Here is a 21,099-nt window from a genome sequence, read left to right as displayed (position 1 = left end):
GTCAAGAACTGACCAATTCAAACTTTAATAACAGTTCCTAAAGCATAATCATGTTTCTGGTTTCTACAGTTCTGTGTCAGTATTTTCTCCCTCGATTGTTTTAAGCTGGGAAAATGTTCCTTATATATAGTTAAGTGCTATTTTTAAAAATGAAACTATTTCTGGGAATATATCTTAGAAGTCCTGAAACACTGGCTTGAAAGTATACACCCCTAAGAGTGTGGCGCAAATGGAACTCTTGAATATTGCTAATGGGAATATAACATGGTACAGATGCTCTGAAAAAGTTTAGAAGTTTCTTATGGATAAAAAAAACCTGTGGTACACTTACACAATGGAATGCTACTTGGCAATAAAAAAGAAACTCTTACCTTTTGCAACAGCATGGATGGACCTGGAGATTATTATGCTAAGTGAAATATGCTAGTCAGTGAAAGACAAATACCATATGAACTCACTAATATGTGGAATGTAATGAACAAGATAAAGTGATGAATGAAACAGAAACAGAGGCATGGACACATGGAACATTCTGACCACTGTCGGGGGGGATGGGGGGGGGGGGCCCTGGATGAAAGAAGGTGAAGGGATTAGCTAAAGAATGTATATGCCTAACCCAGAGACACAGACAACAGTGTGGTGATGGCCAGAGGGAGTGGGGAGGGAGCTGCGTGGAGATGGGCGAAGAGGGACAAAACGGGGACATCTATAATAGCGTCAACAATAAAAATAAAATAAGAAGTCAAACTACTATGGTGTTGTTTTAGGATACATCTATAATTTTATTACAAAACCATTCTTTTGGCATTAGTTGGTTACAGTAATAGCAAGATATTGTGAGTGGCATAGCAGCTCTGAGTAGCAATTGCATTTCTTGTTTCCTAAACCATAATTTAAGCTACCTCATATCCATTACATATAAGTTATTCATAATCATTTATGCTGCAGATCCTGATGCATATACCATTTAGGGAGGAGTTGATGCTAAGGGATTAAAGTAAATGTTGAAAAGACTACAAAAGGACCTTTATGGGATTTTTTCCTTCTCCCTCCCCCAAATTACTTTGCTATAAAATAATCGAATTACTTAGAGCTAGTCTGCATGGCAGCAGCACCCAAGGAACATCGTACTTAGTTCTTGTTAAAAAGCAATACCCGTGCAGTGCATGTTTGACACTACAGGCACAGGGAATGATCGCTCTAGTTTTAAACTCTTGCATTAGAGTCTCTTAAAAAAATAAAAGCAGTCTATCAAGTTCTTCTAGATGGTGTTATTGCTGTACATTTGCTGGTGGGTCACTTTCTGTGCTGTGTTTGCTTTGAAGAGATCTTCCAATATATCTCCAATACTCCTTTCTTATGGTGTCCTTTTCTTTAGCTAGGATTTCACATAACTAAAAATGGAAAACAGACAATTAATTAAAGAAAATGCGTAATTAAATCTTCAGGGCAAATGCTTTTGAGCTAATACAGCTTAACTCAATCACATTCAAATGAGATACACCACCAGAGTTGCATACTACAATATGTTCACTAGTGACGTGGTATTGCTCTAAGCAACAGACATAGTCCTGCACTGAATTCTGAGTAACTGTGTTGAAAGGAACACGAATATTAGTGGCACTGGGAAGACCCAATTCTGAGATAGCAAAGAGCAAGTGACGAGTCCCAGGAGCTTACCTCTAGTGCTTTATTAAGAATGTCCTCCTTGTTGTCACATTGGTTTTCTAGCATATCTTCATAGATATCCACAAGAAAAGCAATTAGGTAGGGGGAACTATGACTTGGTTGCAAATCAAGCAATTGATTTAACAGATTGGGATATTTGGAAAGACCACGATCCTGCAAAATCCTAAAACAGAAATTATTCTAAATTTTGAGAAGAGCAAAAAGAGTAGAAAGATCAAGAGAAAATAGCCCCTGTGAAATAAGCAAAAAAAGGAGATATTTTGAATGAAGTTGAAACTAAATGAAATTCACACAAAACTAAAGCAGAAAGTATCAAAATTAAGAAGTGAAGAAAAACACAGGAAAGTTTTAACTTTCCTTTTAGCTCAAACCTTGTAGGTTTAACAAGTAAGACTTGTAACAGATCTCTAGAAGTGAATCAGGGATCTGCAATTGTGCGATCTGATTGTAAATAGTTGGCCTTGCCTTACTGTGTTCCTGAGCTGCACATACACTGAGGGTGTGTGTTCCATTCTATTTTTTTTTTTTTTTCCACTGTCTAAGTCTATAACAGCTTGTCTCATAGAGAAGAGCACAGGAATAGGTTAGACTTTGTTGCTGTATTCCATTCTTTGACATACAGGATTCATAACTTGTTATAATTTATTATTGTTCACTCATGGACTACGCTGAAAACTGGGCTGGTATATGTGCTTGGGAGATGGAGAGAAGGGTAGAGGATGCTGTTTTTGGGTGTTGCCATAATACACTTCTGCTCTCCGAGAAAAACAGAAAAATTTTAGTATCATTTTGGAATCTGATTATGGAACATAGTCCGTAATGCATCATATTAACAGTTTGTATTTTATATAAAACGAGCAAAAATCATCCTCTTACCCTTTCAAATAGTTCCATGCACTTTCATTGTGTGGTACTAGCTTGATCATTTCCAGAGTGTACCTATAAGAAAAAGAGCACAAATATGTGTATGATTTTAAGAGCAGTCCGATAATTAGAAACAGTTTTAATAAGACAGTAGCATAGCTTAGACATGTACTTTCATTTCTCTCTGAGTGGACTTTGTACCCTCTCTAGGTCATATTTAAGTCTCTCCAGTCTCTAACCATCAATTTTTTTTTTTACATAGTTCTTCCCTATTGAATATTTGTATCCAATTCTGGAGACTGACACTCAATATGAAGGCTCAATTCATAACACAAAAGAAATGAAAGATTTCCTTTAATTTAGGCTTTCCCTCTGAAGGAAAATGTCAGCTAAAATAAGATTTTTCTTTTACTTGTAAAACAATCTTGGGGGGAAAGTCTAAGATCTATTTATGGCTGTCAAATCCTTAATTGTTGAAAAAGGAGAACTACATAATCTTAGTAAATGCTTGATAAATAGTAACTATTATTAACTGTGCTAGTAGGTTATGTACTCAAATGGAAATATTACCATGATGTATTTAGTGAAGAAGAAGAAAAAAAAAAGGCAATGTGTATAACAGGATTGCCTAGGTCGCTGTGTGTTTGCAATGTATTTATAGAGCTTGAAAGGATTCATTACTTGTAGCTCACTCTAAAGAATGGGATACGGGCCCTGGCCAGGTAGCTCAGCTAGGTAGAGTGTTGTTTCAATATGCCAAGGTTGTGGTTTGATCCCCCATCAGAGCACATACAAGAATTGACCAATGAATGCATGGATAAGTGGAACAACAAACTGATGTTTCTCTCTCTTCCCCTTACTCTCTCTCAAGTCAATGAGGAAGGGGAAATACCCCACAATTTTTCAAGAATGGGAGATGGGGAAAAGAATAGATTATGATGTTTAATTTTATACAATTCAGTATAATTCCCCACAAGTATTGTATTATTTTTATAATAAAAGGGAAAAACTATAGAAAATAATCAGCTACACCTATATTCTTAGAGTTGAATTTAATTAACAAACTAAATTAGAGAAAACTATTGCTATTCTTAGCATCTTAAATATCTCTTTTACCTATCTAAAGGGTATAATAAACTTTAAGAATGAAAAACTCTTAGATTCTTGGCTGATTATTTTAATTTTTATTTGGTTTTAGAAAGCCAGTGAACTTCCTTTAAAAACTATGAGAGAAGTCTGCATTTTCCAAATTCTTTACATTCAATTTTTAAAATATCTTATTATGTTTAATCTAATGGAGTAGGCTACAGTAAATAAGGAACATATATATATATATATATATATATATATATATATTTTTTTTTTATATATATATATATTTTATTGATTTTTTTACAGAGAGGAAGAGAGAGATAGAGAGCTAGAAATGTCGATGAGAGAGAAACATTGACCAGCTGCCTCCTACACACCCCCTACTGGGAATGTGCCCATAACCAATGTACATGACCTTGACCGGAATCGAACCTGGGACCCTTCAGTCCGCAGACCGACGCTCTACTGCTGAGCCAAACCGGCTTCGGCAAGGAACATATATTTTTAAAGTTCCTCATTATTAACTGGATTTTTTCAAGGTAGAATAAACTAAAGCATCCTAACTTTGGCAAGGAAGTTAACTTTCTAAAGCAGGGGTCTTCAAACTATGGCCCGCGGGCCACATGCAGCCCCCAGGGGAGTCTGATCCTGCCCGCCAGGTTTTTTGGGCAGTGAGCACAGCCAAGGTGTTACAGTAGGGATTAGTAGTTCATATAGTCCGGCCCTCCAGCTCTCTGAGGGACCGTGATCTGGCCCCCACTTTAAAAAGTTTGAAGACCCCTGTTCTAAAGGATGATGCTTTGCTTTCCTTCAGAGCACCCTTTTCCTAATCCTCCCAAAGGAATACCAGCTATAAAAGGGAAAAAACAGGAGCTGTTAATTAACTTTCACAATTAAAAATTATGATTATGGTCTCATGAGGCTATAAAAGCAAGTATGTTTAAATTTAAATCAGACTACTGAGACAAAATAAACAAAAGCCAGAAAAAAGATGGCTATTAATGTTTATGGATACACACACACATTCATGCCAATTCAGAAATTTCCAGCTCTTATAATAGCCTTATGCTTGCTAGACCAGTAGTTTTCAGCTGAGAATAACTATGCTCCCAAGAGGTCATCTGGCAATATTGGGGGACATTTTTGTTTGTCACAACTGGGGAGGGAGGGTTACTACTGATCTACAGATGCCCCTGAATTTATGACAGGGTTATGTTCCAATAAACCCATCATAAATTGAAAATATTGTAACTCAAAAATGTATTTAATACAACCAACATACAGAACATCATAGCTGGTTTCTACTGAATTTTACTGCTTTCACAACACCTTTTATTTTAAAAAAATCTTTTATTGTTGAGAGTTCTACATATGCTCCCTCACTGACCACTTCTAGCCCACCTCCAACCCCCACGCCATTCACATCTTAAGTAAAAAAAAAATCATAAATCAAACCATCATTAAGTCGAGGACTGTCTGTATAGGGTATACAGGTCAGGTATGCTCCACATACTACAATGCACAGGACAGCCCCTACAACAAAGATTTATCTGGCTCAAAACCCTGCAGTAGAACAACATGGCATCAGGGGACTATTATCCAACATACAAAAGAATTTAATATGATAGTTTTAAACAAAGCTTCCTAGGCACTATGAAATCTGATTTCTTCTCGATCTACAGTAGCAACAATATTTCAAGGAAGTTAAGACATTACAAAGCAGAGGTATACTACATAGTTGTAAATTTATCATTATCAATTTCATCTAAGTATTCTGTCCTTAGTTCTGTGAGGGAAGAACTGGGGGCAGTCCTGACCTTTGCAGTATCCCCAATATCTGACATATGGTAGGCACACAAATATTCTTTTATTGAGTGAGCAAGTGAAGGAGATTACTAACTGGACTTCTCTTTCCAGGATAGCCCGATCATTGTAGCCAGTGGTGTTAGAAATTACGAAGTATCTTTGGTTCCAGACAGAATTATTTCTCACATCCTCTTTAAGAAGTTGGTCTACATACTGCAGCTCATTATCCCAAAGTTTAAATTCCTAAAAGAAAATAAATAATTAAACATCCAATTAGAAATGTCCCATTATTTATAAACAATAAATATTAATCAAATTTCAGCAAAGCTAAGTAGGTCTAACTGAAGATGTAGGACTCAGCACACAGTTGGAGGAGAATGGACAGTTGCAGGTCAAGCAAACGCAGTGGGAAGAAAAGAAATAAAAAACAAGGAATTGGTTAGGAGAGATGAAAACAATCAGGAAGAGAGAGCAGCCAAAGCAGCCTGTAATCCAGTACCATCTTCTTGAGAACAATTCAGGTAACCAGACGCACAATTATGCTATCTGAGCCAACAATTATTCTAAAGGACAAAATCAAAAGCAAAAGAAGTATATTTAACTAAAAGCTTATGCATTGTTTATGGTGAAATTTTAGAGGAACTTAAACCCCACCAAACGTAGTAAGAAAATGATTAAATACAACATATTAATTTGATGAGATTAATTTGATATTAACACATCAAATAAAACAAATATTCAAAATGCACACATATGAAAAAATTAGATGTAGAGAAAGACCCACAATTAGGTTCAGACATGTTTTCACATTATAAAGCTATTTTTTAGAGGAGAAACCAAGATAGTGACATAGGTAAACACCTGAACTTGCTGCCTTGCACAACCACTTCAAAACTACAACTAAAAGACAAAACAAACATCATCCAGAACCACAGGAAGGCTGGCTAAATGGAAATTCTACAACTAGAAGGGAAAAGAAAGCACATGAGACTCAGGAGGTGCAGAAGTAAAATGCAGACGTACAGAGGCCCATGCACATGGAGAGAGCTGGCAACTGAGTACACGGCTGGCTTTTTCAATCTGTAGGGAGACACTGCTGCTGATTGCTCTGACTCCAGTTCCGGGTAAGACTCTGAGGACCCACACTCATATGGGGAGACACTGGACTCTCTGGCAGTGGGCGGAACTCGAGGATGGTAGTTGCAGCGATTACCAAGGGACACTGAGAGGGGGTAGGGGGTGGGGGTGGGGGGCCCTCTTAGGGCAGGACTGACGGGAAGCCATTGCTATTTGCTCTGCCCTGAGACTCCGGCCTCATCCAAGCTGTGCACAGAGGATTTTGCATATGAATGGCCCGGTCCTTTGAAATCTAAACTTACCTTTCAAAGTGCAGCTGAGTCAGAAAGACCCAGAACATCCAAAAGAAGGCCCACAGCACCACAGCAGCTTGCATTGCTTCACAGCTGGGCCTCATCTGGGCACCTCCAAAACCCAAACAAAGAAGAGGAATCTGCAGATCTCTCCATAGCTCCTGCTGGGTGGCCTCAGGCAGAGGCTAAATTAGCAACTCCTTGGAGATCCAAGAGCCAGTTTATGCAGGGGTCAGAGTAGGACCATCCAGATTACAACTCCTCAGATCCATAAAGGGACACACTCAGGGGGCAGACTCAGTAAGCAACAAAGCACCACTGAACCAAGCCTTGCCTCATAAAGGTGTCTCTAGAACAGAAGTTCTCCCATCGTAGACATAGCTGATCCTCACAGCTAATTTTCTTGGAGGTCAATTCCTCTCAGTGATACCAACAACAATCAAGGTTTAACTACAATAAGACTGTGCACATAACCCACAAAGGGGTGCACCAAGAGTGTCCACCTCAGGTAACTGGGGAGGCTGACCCATTGGGCCCTATAGGACACCTAGCACACAAAGCCATTCTATCAACTCAGGGAAGCAGCCAAAATGCAGAGACAAAGAAACAGATTACAAATGACAGAAATGAAGGATAGCAAATGACTGGATATAGAGTTCAAAACCACGGTTATAAGGTTTTTCAAGAATTTTCTAGAAAAGGCCAATAAATTTAGTGAGACCCTCGAGGATAGGAAAAAGGACCAACTAGAAATTAAGCATACACTGACTGTAATAAAGAATAATATACAGAGATCTAACAGCAAACTAGAGGATCACAAGAATCAAGTCAAAGATGAAGAGATAGTGTAAGGGGCCTTTGGGACAACTTTAAGCGTACCAACATCTGAATTATGGGGGTGCCAGAAGAAGAGAGAGAGAGAGAGAGAGAGAGCAAGATACTGAAAACCTAATTGAAGAAATAATGACAGAAAACTTCCCCCACCTGATGAAAGAAATTGACTTACAAGTCCAGGAAGTGCGCAGAATCCCAAACAAAAGGAATCCAAAGAGGACCACACCAAGATACATCATAATTAAAATGCCAACAGCAAAAGAAAAAGAGAGAATTTTAAAAGCAGCAAGAGAAAAAATTACCTATAAGGGAGCACCCATATGATTGGCAGCTGATTTCTCTCAACAGAAACTATGCAGGCCAAAAGGGAGCAGCAAGAAATATTCAAAGTGGTGAATAGCAAGAACCTACAACCAAGATTACTCTACCCAGCAAAGCTATCATTCAGAATTGAAGATCAGATAAAGAGCTTCACAGATAAGAAAAAGCTAAAGGAGTTCATCACGACCAAGCCAGTATTATTTGAAATGCTAAAAGGTATTCTTTAAGAAGAGGAGGAAGACGAAAAAGGTAAAGACAAAAACTATAAACAATAAAGTGACAACAAATACATATCTATCAACAAGTGAATCTAAAAATCAAGTAAATAAAAAGTCTGATGAACAGAATTGGTGAATATAATAGGATCAGGGGCATAGAAAGGAAGTAGACTAACAATTCTTGGGGGAAAGGAGTGTGGGAAGAGACTGGACAAAAATTGTACACCTATGGATGAGGACAGTGGGGGTGTGTGTGTAAGGGCAGAGGGTAGGGTGGGTATTGGGTGGAGGGGAGCTATGGGGGCAAAAGGAGGATAGCTGTAATAATCTGAATAATAAAGATTTATTAGAAAAATAATAAATCCTCTCTCTCTTTAAAAATCAATAAATAGCTGAAACGGGTTTGGCTCAATGGATAGAGCGTCGGCTTGGGGACTGAAAGGTCCCGGGTTCGATTCTGGTCAAGGGCATGTACCTTGGTTGCGGGCATATCCCGAGTAGGGGGTGTGCAAGAGGCAGCTGATCAATGACTCTCTCTCATCGATGTTTCTAACTATCTCTCTCCCTTCCTCTCTGTACAAAATCATTAAAATATATTTAAAAAAAAAAAAGTCTTTAAAAAAAAAATAAAAATCAATAAATAAAAAACTATAAAATAAAAACAAACAAAAAAAATGATGAAGAGAATCCGTACAGATAATTTGGGAAAAAAGTAGAATGATCAAAACTTACAAATGCTAAAACAGTCAGGGACATTAACTATGAAAAAGTTAGTAGAGTTATATTTCTTATTTTTTAATAGAAAAAAAAAGGTAGAAATTCATAAAAATTAAAAATACTGAATACCTTAAAAAATATATCCCTTTACTCAAATTTAGAAGAGTTTAGAATTTTAAAGAAAAAAATAATTTGATGAAATAATCTTGGTATAATGAATAGCACAGAAAGTAGTAATTACTGGGGAAACTTTCACAGAAAACAACGCTAGAATTGTTTGGTAGAATAAATTAAATGCCCAGAGTGGGAGTCCTAACTACGCTCTTCTATTCAAGATTTAGCATAAAATGTTAACAAATGGGCAGAAATAAAATATATAATAGTTTCTGTAAAGTCATATTCCTAAGTTTATATATGCAAAAACCTTAGTGTGTACAATGCTCTTGTTAATTAAAATAACGAAGTTGTATTAAAAATTAGAACTACTTTTTCTACTCAATTTGTTGGCAAATATATGATATATATTCAATCTAAAAATATTAAGTTAGTATTATTCTTCTTTAATATGAAGCTACTTACAAATATATCTCAAGAAATTATAAAGGTTAACCAACATGAAGTGTCAGATAATTAAGTAACTTAATAATTATTAATAATGATATACATATTCTGTGTTTATACCTATATAACTACATGTGTGCTTCAGTTCAGAAGTATGCTTGCAATTTAATAATTTTATTTAATTCAGTTAAAAAATAAAAAGTTGAAAAACACTGTAATAAGAAAGGTAATACCTGAATAACCCACTGTCGATGTTGCCAGGCATGATAATTCTTTGCATCCTGATTAAGAATATCAGCAATAAACTCAAGCTCCTGAGATGGATCTTTTAGCCACTCCACTAAGACTCGCCTATGATGCCTAAAGCCAGGTGGAACAGAGAGAGAAGTTTTGTGTGAATTTATTCAGGAACTAAAGAAACAGTTTCATGTACTGCGCTAAGTGATATGAAGGGACACTTAACAGAAATCATCTCTAATTCTCAAGGCTCTATTGGAGAGAAAAGGTAACAAAAAAGATACTCTAGCAGGACCGGTTTGGCTCAGTGGATACAGCGTTGGCCTGCGGACTGAAAGGTCCCAGGTTTAATTTTCATAGGCACATCAAAGGCCATTTGTTCAATACTGGATCCATCTCTCTTCCCCAGAAATGTGCCGCTTTGTCTTATAAATTCCCCAGTGGTTGGCACTATCATTCACCCAGTGGTCAAGTCAAATATACTGACATCATTGTTCTTCACTCCTCCAATAAATTAAACTTCAAACCTGTTGCTTCTGTCTGCAAACCCTCTCTCGAATATATCCTCTCTCCTAAACCTCTTCCCCACCCTCTCTTAGGCCTAACCCAGTGCAATGGCCTACCAGGGCTGTGAACCTATTTCATCTATATTCCACCCAATAGTCAGGGTAAAAGTTCTAAGACACAAAACAACCATGTTACTTCCTATTTGGCAATAGCTCTGCATTGCCTAAGATCAAGTCCACACTCCTTACTAATGTTCATAAGGCTCTTTATGATCTTATCCCATTTACTCTAATCACATGGATTTATACAACTCCCTGAGTGCATTGTGCTCTTTCATGTGTATCCCCAAAATCGTTCCTCTCAGAAATCAACCTTAAATCTCAGGCATAAAGACAGGAATGTGTCGATTATTATATTGGGGGAAAAATGGTATAACTCCTGCATTTTGAGCAGGCAGTGAGTGGCACAGAAAGTGGAGACAATTGCTTCTGCTACTTCACTAGCTTCACTACCACTTCCTCCAGCTCACCTCCTCCTTTACTACCACCACCACCACCACCACCACCACCACCACCACCACCCCTTCAACCTCCACTTCTTCCACCAACATGACCTCCATGACTATTCCACTGTGAAATAACTGGATTTATTATTTGCTTTTTCCTTTTAGATTGTATCTGGTTCATTTTTGTATCTCCAGCATCGGTCTAAATATTTTAAATAAAAAAATAAGTACAAGACCAAATACCAAAAAGGCATTTTTTAACACAAAGAAAACATTTCACATTTTTAATTAAAAAATATATATATTTTTATTGATTTTTTTTACAGAGAAGAGAGGGATAGAGAGCTAGAAACATTGATGACAGAAAAACACCGATCAGCTGCCTCCTGCACACCCCCCACCAGGGGCGTGCCTGCAACCAAGGCACATGCCCCTGACTGGAATTGAACCCGGGACCTTTCAGTCCGCAGGCCGACGCTCTATCCACTGAGCCAAACCCGCCTCATCACATTTCAGATTTTTTTAACTTAAATTCTTTTTTGAGACTAGCAGAATTACATGCTAGATGTTTTAAATAATAATAGTAGCAAACATTTTAGTGTTAAGCATGGGTCAGGCACTACTTTAAACACTAAAAAAATTGTTTCATTTAATCCTCCTAACAACCCTGTGAGGCAGGTAACATTAGCTTCAATGCAAAGTACTAAAATTATAAACAAACAAACAATTCCCTATATTTGCATCACCCACTGGCAGGTACTATCAGCATAGTAACACGTTTCCCTCCTATTTTCATCTTACCAAACTTGGTAGTTTTTGGGCTGTTCTTCGATTATTGCAGTGATGTAGTTCATTTCCTCATGTAGGTCTTTTTGAAGTGACTTTAAAAGAACTCTCCGGAAATGCCTAGAGCAAACATCAAGCATTCAAAGTCTCATTACTCCACATAAATCGCCTCCCCATAGTATCAAATAAAGCTACAAGACAACAGAATAAGAATTTTTTTTTTGGGGGGGGGGGTGTCTAACTTCCTATATATATATGGTCATTAGAAGAATCAAGCATTTAAACATATTTTATTGATTTTCCACAGAGAGGAAAGGAGAAGGATAGAGAGCTAGAAACGTCGATGAGAGAGAAACATCGACCAGGTGCCTCCTGCACACCCCCCCATTGGGGATGTGCCCGCAACCAAAGTACATGCCCTTGACCGGAATCAAACCTGGGACCTTTCAGTCCGCAGGCCGATGCTCTATCCACTGAGCCAAACCGGTTTCGGCAAGAATCAAGTCTTTAAAAGTAATTTTTTTTCTTCCTATCCTCCCAAACCCTCTCTTTGAACAACTATCAGTTTGTGCTCTACAACTATGAGTCTGTTTCTGTTTTATTTATTCATTTATTTTCTTTTTTATTGCACATATACGTAAAATCATATGGCATTTGTCTTTCTCTGTCTGACTTCACTTAGCATAATATTGATACCTGCTATGTCCACCCATGTTGCCACAAATGGCAAGATTTCATTCTTTGTTATTGCTGCATAATATTCCACTGTGTATACAGGGTGTGGCAAAAGTAGGTTTATATTTGTAATACAAATAATATAATATTTAATAAATAATTGTACAAGAATAAACTTTTGCATACTCACAACTGCAAGTCTACTTTTGCCCACTGCTGTATATACAGTACACTACATCTTTATCCGTTCATCTATTTTTTTAAAAATATATTTTATTGATTTTGTACAGAGAAGGGAGAGAGATAAGAGAGTTAGAAACATCGATGAGAGAGAGTCATCGATCAGCTGCCTCTTGCACACCCCCTACTGGGGATATGCCCGCAACCAAGGTACATGCCCTTGACCAAATCGAACCCGGGACCCTTCAGTCCCCAAGCCGACCCTCTATACATTGAGCCAAACCAGTCTCGGCTATCCGTTCATCTACTGATGGACATCTAGGTTGCTTCAATTTCTCGGCTGTTACTAGTAAAGCTGCAAGGAGCATAGATGTGCATAATCTTTCCAAATTAGTGTTTTTGCTTTCTTCAGATAAATGCCCCAAAGTAGAATTGCCTAGGGCTGCTCGAGGCACAGGCAAGCCTCAGATGGCAGGAGTCCAGCCGCCCAGGGCTGCCTGAGGCTCAGGTAACCAGGGCTGGCCGAGGCTTGCACTGCTGGCAGTGGCAGCAGCAGAGGTGTGATGGGGGCGTCGCCTTCCCGAGGGCTAGGTCGCTGCCCACCCCTGAGGGTTCCAGGATTATGAGAGGGGGCAGGCCAGGCTGAGGGACACCCCCTCCAGTGCATGAATTTTCATGCACCGGACCTCTATTTATTAATATAATAGTTCATTTAGGTAATTATTTACATAGTTCATTTAGATAATTATTTATATAATAAATTAATTCCATTACAATCATTATCACATATTTTACTTTTAAAACCACCACAAAAACGCTACTTCTAAATGAAATAAGTGTAGTGGATAGTGAATTCTGTATCTTCCAAGGAAGGAAAAGATAATATCTAAATGAAAACAAAAATTAAGCATACTATTTAGAATATACAGTTTAATTCAAGAAAAAACAGCTAGAGTTACTACCTCTGAGGAGTAGGACTTTGGTAGTAAGAAAGAATGGGGCAGAGGGTGCTATTTTTCATATGCAAATTATTATTTTGACAAAAGTTAAAGTTTAGTTAAGAAAAAGAAAAGCCATCCAAACTAAGACGTAAGATATTTAAACAGGAAATATTAATAATGTATTACTTACCACACTGTATAATTGGCTGCATTTAACTCTATCGCATCTCTGGTTAATTTAAAAGCTCGCTCGCTTCTTTCGTCACGCTGCAGAACGGCCCGGAAATAATCATAGACATCTCTAACTGCAAATAGCACAAAGCTGCATCAGGGCTCTCCCTCTCGATTAAAACTACCATTATACTATCAAATGTTGTTATATCTTACAAAGAAAAATATTTTATCGCATTATTTAGAACAATAAGCAAAATTAGTCAAATTATTGTGTGAATACCACCCTGAAAATACTTCAGTATCACAGGCACAAAGTTTCTAAACTTGTGTCTTTTTCCCCCCACTGAATGTTGTTTTTGAGGTCTGTGTCCATGTTGTAACAGATCTAGATCTTCTTAATAGTTATATAGTAGTAGTAAATTGTATGACAATACATTTTATTTACCCATTATAGGCCTGGTGCACGAAATTCGTGCTCTGGGCAGGGGGTCCCTCAGCCTGGCCTGTGCTCTCTCACAGTCTGGGAGCCCTCAGGCGATGTCTGACTGCCTCGGAGGTGGGAGAGGCTCCTGCCACCACCACTGCACGCCCCCAGCAGTGAGCCTGGCTTTCGGCTGATGGCGCTCCACCTGTGGGAAGCACCCTGACCACCAGGAGGCAGCTCCTCCATTGAGCATCTGCCCCCTGGTGGTCAGTGGGCATCACAGTGACTGGACATTCTGAGATTTGCATAATTATCTTTTTTATATAGGATTCTCCAAAACATGGATACAGAAGAGGGAATAGAGGTACAGAGGTTAAATTTAAATAATTTGTTCAAGGTAATAGTAAAATGAAGTTAGAATGCGAACCAGGTGGTAATAAAATCTGGATAGTGACTTGCACTCATTCATAACCTCCTAGTATGTCTTCTGATGCCATATGCCAGAGTGAGCTCAGAATGTATTATAGAAGCAGCACTCAAGGTTGTAAGATGAGGGCATTTTCCAGTTTTACTAGATATACCACACTGCTTTCCAAAATGGCTAAAATATGAAAACTACCATCAGAAATACATGTATCTGTTTATATGACCCAATACTTGATATCACAGGTTTAATCTTTGCTATTCAATTCATGGGAAGAAATGGCATTCCCATTTTAATTTGCATCCCTCTCATTCTTAATGATAATAAATTTCCCCCCTTCACTTAATAGACAAAGAAATTTTCTCTTCTGTGAACTATCAGTTTATATCCTTTGTCCATTTTTCTTTTTTAAATCCTCACCTGAGAATATTTTTTCCATTAATTTTTAGAGAGTGAAAGGGAGGAAATAAGAGGGGAGAAAGAGAGAGACATCACCCAGACCGGGGACAGGGACTGAACCTGCAACCAAGGTATGTGTCTTTGACCAGGGATCGAACCCAAGACCCATGGGCTAACCAGAATCGAACCTGGAACCCTTGAGTCCACAGGCTGACCCTCTATTCACTGGGCCAAACCGGTCAGGGCTCTTATACACATTTTAAATTTTGAAATATTTATATATCAATTTTTGATCGATAAGTCATATTTCATTATATTTTCCTTTGTGGTTTGTAATCATAATATATGTAATTATTTAAAATGATGATTTTTTTTTATCTTGCAGAAAATACCTTATTATTTTTAATAAGAGAAATGTATGATTATATCAGTTTTCTCCAACATCTTTGTTATAGGTACCTTATGAATATGAAAAAAATGTGGTTTTTCATTTCTCTGATCACTAGTTTGGTTAATATCTCTTTGTAGATATTCTCTATTTTTTCTAGTATTATATCTCCACATATAACATCTCACCATGTGAAAGTTTTTTATTTTTTTATACAGTTATACTTTCTGATCTTTTCTTTAATCAATTCTGTCTTGTAACTTGCTCAATACCACCTTCTTCACTCCAAGAATGAAAGATTATTCTCTAATATTTAATCCTAGAATGTTTATAATTTTGTTCTAAAATTATTTTCATGTGAGCTATGAGATAGAGACATAATTTTGCTTATATCCAAATGCATAGCAAACTGTTACAAAAACATTATTTGATTAATCTATCTTTTTCATACAGGTATGAGATATCCTTTCTATCAAATATTAAATTCTCATTGATACTGATGGTGTATTTTTAGATTCCTTACTAATCTATTTCTGTTCCAGTTCCACATGATATTTTTAGTAATACATTTTCATATTTGATAAGGCAAACCCTTACACCATTATTCTTACTTTTCAAACATATTTTCGTATTACTTCATAATAAATAAATAAAAAACAATTAGTGCTTTTTGTAACAGAGGAATGATCTTGGATAACAAAGCCTTAACTGAAATATATATGTACATACATAAAACTACAGAACTAGCATTCCATTTTATTCATTTCACTTCCCTAGAACAACTAACAATTCACATTTGCACGACCTTCAAAGTACAAAGCATTTTCACATTCACTATGAAAGAATGATACTTTGTCAAAGAAAATAATCCATTCATTTTAATATCAGTAAATGTATTCCAACTGAGCCTAACACTCATTGTTAAAATATATTTCAAAATGCTCGTTTCAGCAACCAAAGCTTATTCTAAATAAAACAGTAACTTATTTATGTTGTAGATTAACTGTAAATGAAAAATACAATCCCAAAGTAGCTATTATGTGTTATAATATAACATTCACGCCTTGGCCGGATAGAGCATTGGCCCACGCACCCAAGGGTGGCAGGTTCGAATCCCCGTCAAGGGCACATACCTGAGTTGCAGGTTTGATCCCCCACCCAAGTGGAGGCCTGTGAAGAAGGCAATCAATTGATATATCTCCCTCACATTGATATTTCTTTCTCTCTCCCTCTTCATTCTCTCCCTCTCCCTTCACTTCCTTCCACACGCTCTAAAATTCAATTGAAAAAATATCCTTGGGTGAGGGTAACAAAAACATACACAAGAAATAATGTAACAACATTCATTACTTAGAATACGTCTCTTTGGACAAAATAAAACAATGTTTTATTTTATAAAAAACACAATGTTAGCTTATCACAGTCATTTAGATCTTTGTCAGACAAAAATCTATTATTTACCTAGATATATTGTGAATTTCAACTCTGCTACCAAGTTTGACTTTCAGATCTTTTCCTAATAAAAATAAACTTACATTTTTCACTATAAATGATCTGGACCACTGGATTGGGGCCATCGTTCTGTGGCACTGGCTCTATATCAGCCCATTCTGCTCTGTCTCTGAAATATATATATATATATTTTTTTTTTCAGTGATTATATTCAAGTAGGTAAAAACAAAACAAAACAAAAAAACCTCTGGTATTTTTAAAATAGCAACAATTACACTTACATTAATACTAGTAGCTTTTAAACATCTTAATGTAACTATGGTTGGCTTCTTCATGACCAAGTTTTGCAACTTTGCTTTACATGTTCAACTTTAAAATAAAAATAATGTAAATAATCTTCCAAATAAAATAAAGTTTTCAAATTTAAGATTTACAGGTAAGTAGAAAAACATATTTTTGCAGCACGTATACAACAGTGTTAATTAGAAATCAATCTAATTCATTGGTCTAATAAGACTCTTTGGAGTTAGTATTTTTTAAAGACTGAGTAACAATTTACTAGGAATGGACATTTTAAAATCAAAGTAAGCACTATTAACTTATACAACCATCCGAGTTGAATTTTGGTTGGCTCTACCACTTACCAGCTGTGTGACCTTAAGTTACTTAACCTCCCTGAGCCTCAATTTCTTCATTTATAAAATGGAGATGATAATATTACCAACCAAATTTAAAAGACTGTTTGGAGGATTGAGATAACATATCATCACTTAAAATGTGCATTCAATGAATACTCCCATTATCAATGCTAAAATAACATTTTAGTGGCAACAACTGGGTACCACAGACATTGCTGTGTGAACACTCTTTACCTATATTCTTTTCCTTTCACTTATTTTTTAGTTCTCTATACCAATCAGCTATTGACAGCCAAGATTCTGTGGCATCCAGGCAATCCTGAAATTGCGTCCACCAGGGAAATCACGGGAAGCAATTACCAGGGGTGTGAGACATGAGAAGAGTAAGGCTGTCATTCAGTCACCGGGGAAGGAGCTATAGCCATGTGAATAAGCTGAATATTTCACAATTCAGACAGACAGGAGGTTGGAGAATGATGAGCTCACCCCCCAACCAATCTAAAACAGTAAAACATTAATAAAACAGTAACAAAACCTGGACAGCGACTTGCACTCATTCACAAAAACAAGGCAAATAAGCAATCTAATGAATTTACCTAGAACTACAGGAGGAGGGAAAAAAATAAGACAAAAGAAAAAAATAAGACGTAAGGACTTCTCACTAGTCTGTCTGCAGGTTCAATTGGAGCTGGGGAACAAGGGTTGTCAGAAAACAAAGAGCTGATGGAGATGGGACCGGGTGCTGGCAAGGATGCTGAGAAAAGGCGGCAGAGTCTCAGCAGTTCCCAGCACCGCCCGCCACACAGCACCACGTCCGAGGCGCGGCAGGGAAGAGAGTCCAACAACCAGCATCTTTCCCTCCGTGCAGCCCAGCTAGGTGCCTGGCTGGTGCTAGGAGTTAAAATGTTGAATGGAAATGCCCCCAGTCCTTGACTATCTTATAGTACTAGCTCTCTCATTTCAGCAGAACAAATCTCGGCAAGTCCTTAACAGCTTGTCTTTAAAGCGAGCAAATCTGCAGAAACCGGTTTGGCTCAGTGGATGGAGGTCAGCCTGCGGAATGAAAGGTCCCAGGTTCGATTCCGGTCAGGGGCATGTGCATTGGTTGCGGGCACATCCCCGGTAGGGTGTGTGCAGGAGGCAACTGGTCGATGTTTCTCTCTCATCCATGTTTCTAGCTCTTTATCCCTCTCCCTTCCTCTCTGTGAAAATCAATAGAATATATTTTTTAAAAAAGAAGGGTCCCACTCACAAACCAAACCTTCAAAAAAATGTTTAAAAAAAATAAAGTGAGCAAATCTGTAACTTATTTAAACAATCGTTCCCTGCCAGAATGTCAACATGTACCCACCCACCCCCTCTGGGATACAGATTACTCTCAGGCTATTTTTTTTTTTTTTTTTTTTTTTTTTGTGGGAGCGGGAGCAGGAACAGCGCGGGAGATTTCTTAAATTCCTGAACCGGCGACACCTACACAGCCTGAGCGTGCGGTCCAGCGTGCACAGCGGTGTCCACGCGGCTGGGCATCCCGCCGCCCCGTCTCCCGGCGGCGGTGCGGGCTCAGGGCAGCGCGGGGGCCGCGGGCGGCCTGACCCCGCAGGGCGCGCCCCCCGCCGCCGCCGGACCGCGAGGCCGGGAAACTTGGCCCGATCAGCGGAGGCGGCGGGAACCGACCGGAACCGCCGCCGCGGAGAGCCCCCCGCCCTCCGGGGAAGGGCCTCGGCCCCGCGGCCCCGCAGCCCCGCAGCCCCGAGGCCGCGCAGGGGGCGTTACCTGTACAGAACATAGGTGGGTGAGTCCAGGCTCAGGAACCCGTCGTCCATAGGGGACGGCGCCGCTTCTCCGGCCTCAGCCGCCATCGCTTCTTCTTGCTGCTGCTGCTGCTGGGGCGGCGGCGGCGGCTCGGGCTGACCCGGCTCGCTGCCCTGCGTAGCCTCCCCGACCCCCTCGGCAGCCGCCATCACGCCTCGGCCCGCAGCGGAGTCTGCGGCGCAGGCCCCGCCCCTCCCGGCCCCGCCCCTCCCTCTCTTCCCCCGGCGGAACCCCGCTTCCGGTTTCCGGGCTTCCTACCATAGAGAGGCGGGCCAGAGAGGCTCCGCCTGGCGCCTTGGCCCCGGCTGACCTGGAAAGAAGCTCGCCTGTGCACGGGACTTTGTCCACCTCCCGAGGGGCTCCGGATTTCCGCCACGTCGCCCCATCTGTGTATCCCTACCACTTCCTTGTCCTCGGCCTTTGGGGACGTGCTAGTGTTGTTAGGAACCCTCAGCAGCGGAGATGGCTCTCCTTTCTTGTGTTCGCAGTTCGGAGCCATGGATGAGGGCAGCTGGCCTACAGCCTGAAATCCAATCCAGTCCCAACGCCTCCATCTCCAGGGAACTGGCCTCCACAGGAACCTTTGAAATGCCTTTATGTTTCTTGTACACTTTTCCCCCCCTCCTTTTGGATGCTAAGAGTTTATACCACAGAATTTAAGTAACTCAGGGTTTTCGTCTTTAGACATTAAAGTTCTAATGTACAAGTAATATGTGTATAAGTTATAGGAAAGGCAAACATTTATTTAACAACATGACTTAACCTGTCTTGTGCTAGGGTTGCTCATGGCAGTAAATGAAGTCTCTGACATTCTGTTGAAGGGTAGCAGTATATACAACCTGATATATAGAACTGGAGGTGTTCAGGGTATGCCACTTCAAAATAAACTGCCTTTGGCACATTTTGAGCTGTAGGCACTAGCAAAAACAGCAAAGGAATGGACAAGCTTACTGGATCACACACACCCTCCCCCCTTTAACTGCCTAAAGTTATATCTTCCAAAAGGAACTCAGTTGTCATAAATCCCCAGTCCAGGAGTTTTGACAGTTTGACCACACCCAAACTGTCACAAGTTATCATGTGTCCTATCAGTTCTTCTAAGGGCTCATTAATCTCTCCTAAAAGTCACTTACTCTCCCCTAAGAGGCCTGCATTGCATCCTCTTTCTTATTAAGATAGTGTTTAAGCCGAGACCGGTTTGGCTCAATGGATAGAGCGTCAGCTTGGGGACTGAAGGGACCCAGGTTCGATTCCGGTCAAGGGCATGTACCTTGGCTGCGGGCATATTCCCGGAAGGGGGTGTGCAAGAGGCAGCTGATTGATGACTCTCATCGATGTTTCTGGCTCTCTATCTCTCTCCCTTCCTCTCTGTACAAAATCAATAAAATATATTTAAAAAAAAACAAAAAAACAGATAGTGTTTAAGCTTGAATTCTAAACAACCTCAAGGAATTACTAATTTTCCCCTAGGTCTCTCCCAGGTACACATGAACTGTACATGTTAATAAATGTTTGTTTTTCTCTTGTTAACCTGTCTTTTATTACAGGGGACTCAGCCAAGAACTCAGAAGGGTAGAGGGAAACAAGTTACAGAGGCAAAAGAAGAGTCCTTGGAGCTTAGGAGACCGAAAGCAAAGGTACAGCTGGAGGGAAAGGAGGAAGATGCAGGTGTGCTTGAGAGACAGCAGCAGCTGAGGGGAGGTGGTGGAAAAGCCAGGGACATAGGAGAGCCTGGGTACTTCATCCTAAGGGCTTTTGTTTACCAAAGGCAGGGACTTTAGGGGAGGTATCAGGAGAAGATCCAATAGAACGTTCATCAGCTTCCCAGGTGGGTCCTTTCAGGGTCATGGTCTCTACAGATGGCTTGGCACTAGTCATTGGAGCTGGCACTGATGTCAGCCTTGGCACTGTTTCACCTGGGTTGGCTGCTTTTCTGGGCCAAGAGCTGAAACACAACTGAGGCCTAGATGTTATCTCTGGTATGATGAAACTCTGTCTCTGTGGTCAACAGACTCGAGTCTTTGTTCCTAAGATTAGTTGATGTGGGTCAGAACCTCATTGTCCTGAGGGCTTCATGCTTAAGGG

General features: G+C 39.4%; 1 protein-coding gene across 1 annotated transcript; it reads right to left on the bottom strand.

The window, feature by feature from the left end:
* Positions 1–756: 756 nt before the first annotated feature.
* FNTA (farnesyltransferase, CAAX box, subunit alpha) lies at positions 757–19,212 on the bottom strand. The gene is made up of 9 exons (XM_084879874.1): positions 18,976–19,212; positions 16,648–16,733; positions 13,494–13,608; positions 11,523–11,627; positions 9,706–9,832; positions 5,546–5,694; positions 2,566–2,628; positions 1,681–1,852; positions 757–1,394 (listed from the first exon to the last, which is right to left on the bottom strand). The coding sequence occupies exons 1-9, from the start codon at positions 19,161–19,163 to the stop codon at positions 1,272–1,274; spliced, it is 1,128 nt and encodes a 375-aa protein (XP_084736000.1). The 5' UTR covers positions 19,164–19,212; the 3' UTR covers positions 757–1,271.
* Positions 19,213–21,099: the final 1,887 nt, after the last annotated feature.

Source organism: Pipistrellus hanaki (genome assembly GCF_964339955.1).
Source record: "Pipistrellus hanaki genome assembly, chromosome: 3".
Lineage (NCBI taxonomy): Eukaryota > Metazoa > Chordata > Mammalia > Chiroptera > Vespertilionidae > Pipistrellus > Pipistrellus hanaki.
The sequence above is the reverse complement of the archived record's forward strand: the minus strand, read 5'-3'. Positions and strand labels throughout refer to the sequence as shown.